Source organism: Sorghum bicolor, chromosome 5 (genome assembly GCF_000003195.3).
Source record: "Sorghum bicolor cultivar BTx623 chromosome 5, Sorghum_bicolor_NCBIv3, whole genome shotgun sequence".
Lineage (NCBI taxonomy): Eukaryota > Viridiplantae > Streptophyta > Magnoliopsida > Poales > Poaceae > Sorghum > Sorghum bicolor.
This window is the reverse complement of record NC_012874.2, coordinates 66,065,692-66,071,157: the sequence shown is the minus strand read 5'-3', so window position 1 is coordinate 66,071,157 and position 5,466 is coordinate 66,065,692. Positions and strand designations below refer to the sequence as shown.

The window sequence follows — 5,466 nt, the reverse complement described above, 5'->3', positions numbered from 1 at the left end:
AATTTGTTCTTGTCTTGTTTAGCTAGGCGACGTGGTACTAAATATGGTCTTCCCTCGTTAATTAATTAAAGAAAACCATGGTCAGGCGCTCGCCCTCCCGTGGGCCGGCCTTCCAATGCAGGCCCAATGTAACGACGCCACGTGTGCGGGCTGGGCCTGCTTCTGTAGCTCTCTCTCACATACACGTGCTCGTTCGGCGGCCCACTGATCCAGAGTCTGATTATACTCCACGTGTTACACGAACACATGATGGTTACAAAGAAACGAAATCCACCATATATATAAAAAAAAAGAAAAAAAATAAATGTTGCTAAAAAAACGCAAGCTACTAACACTGTCACTGTGTACTCATATCCTCGGTAGCACGCACTTTATTACTACACAAGTTACACGTAATCAAACTGATGATACATAGATCATATACTTTTTTTGAGGAATATAGATCACATATATAATTAACATGATTAAATAAACCCGATCATCATCAGCTATATCTCTAATACTTAATCATGAAAATTTCAGTCTGCCAATCCGTTTCTGTCCGTCACCCACGCCAACTTTTTTTACCGACCGTCTCCGTCTCCGTCTCGGTGTAGTGTTGTCTTTTTTTTACCCGGCGGTACCATGTGCACCTACTTCGCTCTCCCACACGAGCCCGCAGCAACACCAGCCGCCGCCGCTGCCGATACCCGCGCACCTCTTGGCGCCGCCCCCGTTGCCGCCCCCGCCCCAGCTGCCCCTGCCGCGCCCACCCCTCGAGCGGTGGTCCGCCACCCATGCCCGCACTCCTGTCCACTACCGGGCTGCTTCCAGTGCCTGTCCCGAAGCGGAAGTGGGAGAATCAGGTTAATAGTAGTGTGCCCAGGGAGTCCTCCAGAAGCAAGCAGCAACAGAAGTCTGAGATGCGTGCTGCGAAGCAGGTGAAGGTGGAGGAGACGGGGGTGGACCCGAAGGTGCTGAAGAGCGCCTTTCTTAAGATGGTGAAGCTGATGAATGAGAATGAAGCACATAAGAAGAATTACCGGGCCAATGGGAAGCTTTCCCTGCTGAAATGCCCTTGTATGTCAAAGGTATGCTGAAAAATCCGAAAGCCCTATTAGTTTAGTCTTATGTTTGGATGTGTTTATTGACTGTAGAATCAATAAAATTGAAATGTTCAGACTTGAGGTACGCTCATGAAGTAGATGTGGGTCTGACCTATATTAAGACTCTTATTCCATATATTAGTTTAGACTCAAGTTATTTTAACTCGTATAAGCACGAGTTATATATTAGTTGAAATAAAAGAAACTCTCTATCGTTCGGTAGTTAGAGAAAAATAGACAAAAAAAAGGATGGACGAAAAAAAGAGCCTAAAATTTTGCCTCTTTATTATTAGGTAGGTATAGATATATATACAATTAGGTAATAGAGATATAGATTTGATAGTTTTCTTTTCTCCCGTTGCAACGCACGGGCATTTTTGCTAGTATATATATAAATATGATTATATAGTCGCGTGACGTACGTGCACGGTGCACAAACGTTCGGCTCACTATAGCTTCACATCAGCAGGCTGCGGATGAGCTCATCATCATCCGCGCCGGCGCCGTTAACGTTGGCGCCGTCGACGACGACGACGGCGGCTGCGGCGGCCGCCGACGGGTAGTCGTCGTCCAGCAGCCGCGCGAGATGCTCGGCGGCGGCGTCGAGCTCGGCGTGGAGCCTCCGGATGTAGACGCAGGCCTCCCGGAGCACCCGAGCCCTCGACGACGACGACGACGCTTTGGCTTTGCCATTATTGGCGGCGGCCGCCTCGGGAGGGAGGAGGGCACGCAGCCTCGAGACAAGCTCGTCGTCGGCCGCCGCCACCACTACTTGCTCCTGGACCGGCGCGGCGGCACCGCCTGCCGCCGGCGACGACAGCCGCGACCTCCTCCTCCTCCGGCTCGACGACGACGACGACATATATATGCGCTGGAGTGCTCGATCGTGTGTCAAGTGTAGCGTGTGTAGCTAGGAGAGCAGAGTGCACTGCAAAGTAGTGTGCGATGGATGGCTTAGCGACTTAGCGTATATATATATCGTGTGTATTATACTTACTTATATATTAGGCCTTGTTTAGTTTTGAAAAATTTTTAGATTTCGGTATTGTAGCATTTTCGTTTTTATTTGATAAATATTATCCAATCATAGACTAACTAGATTCAAAAAATTCATCTTATTTACATCTGTGTAATTAGTTTTCGTTTTCGTCTATATTTAATACTTCATACTTGTACCGCAAAATTCAATATGACAGATAATCTTGAAAAGTTTTTGGTTTTGGGGTAAACTAAACAAGGCCTTAGTGTGGTTGCATTGTGTGCGCGGTCAGTGACTCAGTGACGCATTCATTGTACCATATAGCAGCAGCACCATGTGACATGCATGCTCGTCACATGCATGATATATAAACACACGCGCACATTTATTTTTAGTGCGCACACATGGTTGTTAATAATAAGCAGCGTTCAGTATATAAGAGGCAGTCTCGATCCTTCCTTCACGTGTTATGCTACCATGCATGAATGAATGAAACAAATAGAAACATATACAGTAGTATGTAAGAGGCAGACTCGGAGCTAGATCGATAGGAATCAAGGTTGCAATGGATACCTCAAACTCGATAAGTTTTTACTTTATTAGGATAAGGATGCAGGTCAATTTATCCAGCCATGGGTTTACTAATGGGTAAAAGTTTAGACCCAACAGGTTTGTGAGCATGGATCTGGCTAGGGATGTAGTACCTAAACCCGTAAACTCATGGGTTTTTAAAACCCGATCTTTCGTAGTGAAGGAATCATATCAGTCCACAATATTCTAATTTTTTCTACTAAACTATTAGGTTCAGATATATATATAAAATAATATATCCATTCAAGAGAAAAAAGAGAAGAATGAGTATAATTTCATGTTTTGAGACATTATTTTCATATGTTCTGTTTTTTTCTCTGTTGTTATATGGATGTAGCCGTGGGTAACCCGATGGGCGCATGGGTCTAGACACCAAATTAAACCCATCATGGGTTTCTTAGCAGGCAAAATTTATATTCATGGGTATAGGTTTGGGCTAACAAAATTCAGCGGGTTTGTACCCGTTGCCATCTCTAATTAGGACACTGCTTCAAAAACACAAGTCAATCTAGCCACTGTTTATTTAATTTTTATGCACTGTGGTCGTCAGTGTGGTGTGATGTCCATGTCCAATATACTGTACAGTGCATGCATCCGCAGGCCATATATTCATGTATAGTTATGATCTCAAGGTACACAACACATGCAAGCATGATCAGTTCTGTTCCAATTCATATCCTTGTTTTAAGCGTGTTAGATATGACATATAATATATATACTCCATCCGTTCTAAATTATAAATTGTTTCAACTTTCTTGAAGAGTTAGCATCTCAAGTTTAATCAAAATTTTAGAAAAATTATAAATATTTATGACATCAAATATGTATACTTTTAAAATATAAGTAATAACGAAGAATCTAATGATACTTATTTGGTAATATATTACTATTTTATTATAAATTTAGTTAAACTTAGATATTTAAATTGGGATGATTTATAATTTAGGATTGAAGAGAGTATATACCTACTGCCATTATTAACTGGAAATTGGACTGACAGCTTACTGCTGGCATTTATTTTTTGTTGAATAATAAACAACACCTTGGAGTACCGGTATCACACTGCGCCTCTTAATTAATTGTGTACCCTCTAAGGTAGGGAATGCACATTTTGTATCCTCTACACTTTTCCCATGTCCTTGTGTAGTACTCCCTTCGTATTAAGAAAGAAAGTCGTTTAGGACGGCGACATGATATTCAAAGCCTAATTTTAACTTTTTTTTATAAAAATATTTATTAAAAAATAGTATATGTATATTTTTATGATAGTATTATTCAAGACAAATATATTCATATGGTTTTCACATTTTCAAACTCAACAAAAAATGGTAGTGTGAGTCTAATATGTGTGGATCCACTGATTCAATAATTTAGACAAAATAAATACGTACAAGCACCCTAAGCTAGTTCAATTCTTATCGTCTATATGTCGTGTCTTTAGAAAATATTAGCTGGACTTTTGTAGTTTAAGGCCCTGTTTAGTTCTCCACTTAAAAATTTTTCATCCATCACATCGAATTTTTAGACACATGTATGGAACATTAAATGTAGATAAAAAAATAAACTAATTATACAGTTTGGTTGAAAATCGCGAGACGAATCTTTTAAGCTTTAAGTGCTAAAGTAACCCACATGTGCTAATGATAGATTAATTATGCTTAATAGATTTGTCTTGCAGTTTTCAGACAAGCTATGTAATTTATTTTTTTATTAGTTTCTAAAAACTCCTCCCGACATCCTTCCGACACATCCGATGTGATATCTAAAATTTTCATCTCCAATCTAAACAGGGCCTAATATTTGTTCAAATCTTTTAGAAAAAACTTTATATAACTCACTGCCGAAACGTGTGCACGTGGACATGTATGCATACACTAGGGTCTTGGTTACTTCCAAAAAATTTTACAAAATAGGAATAGTAGCATTTTCGTTTGTATTTGACAAATATTATCCAATTATGGATTAACTAGGCTCAAAAGATTCGTCTCGTCAATTTCGACCAAACTGTGTAATTAGTTTTAATTTTCATCTATATTTAATACTCCATGCATACGTCTAAAGATTCGATGTGACGGGAAATCTGAAAAAATTTGCAAAATTTTTAGCGAACTAAACAAGGCCTAGGGTGCTAGGTGCATGCATGATTGGACAGTGCGTGTGTGCCTGCATGTGCCAACGCCCGACAATTTTCGTCATCCACTACAGTGGAAACAGCCATCAGTGCGTAGGGAATTGAGTTAGTTTTTTTTAAAAAACAAAAAAAATATTTTCCTTTACAAGTTACTCTCTCTATTCTAAATTATAATTTGTTTTTATTTTTTTTTCTTACATAAAATCTGCTATATAACATACATTATATCTAGCAACTTATATATAATTTGGAACATAGGGAGTATTTTGTTGGTTATCAATAGCTTTATACATACTAGGCTATCTTACAAAGCTGGATACACATAATTCAGTATCGTGCCGAATACAACTGACCAAGTTTATTTATCTTCAATTTGATAACCACTTCTCACCGGAGTCTATGTGGTTCTTTTGCTTTTGGTGGCTGCGTGTTTTTTGGGCCTATTTTTTAAAAGGTTTTGTAACCCAATGTGATTTTGTAAGCCATTGTGGGTTTAAAAAAGCAATAACAACATAATTATCGAAAATATGCATACAAGTTCTAATAAGGAGTGTATCAGCCTTACAACAAAAAAAGGTGCATCAGTGGACTATCATAGGGCACACATTTTAGATAACTAGCACAGTTTTAAAAAAAGCAGATATGTTAAACGGCCACACACGCAACAACTTTTCCTTGAA

The 5,466-nt window shown here is 39.4% G+C and overlaps 1 protein-coding gene across 1 annotated transcript; it reads right to left on the bottom strand.

The window, feature by feature from the left end:
• Window positions 1,434-1,947, bottom strand: LOC8066691 (transcription factor ILI2). Its single transcript, XM_002449767.2, has one exon. The coding sequence runs from the start codon at window positions 1,945-1,947 to the stop codon at window positions 1,543-1,545; it is 405 nt and encodes a 134-aa protein (XP_002449812.2). The 3' UTR covers window positions 1,434-1,542.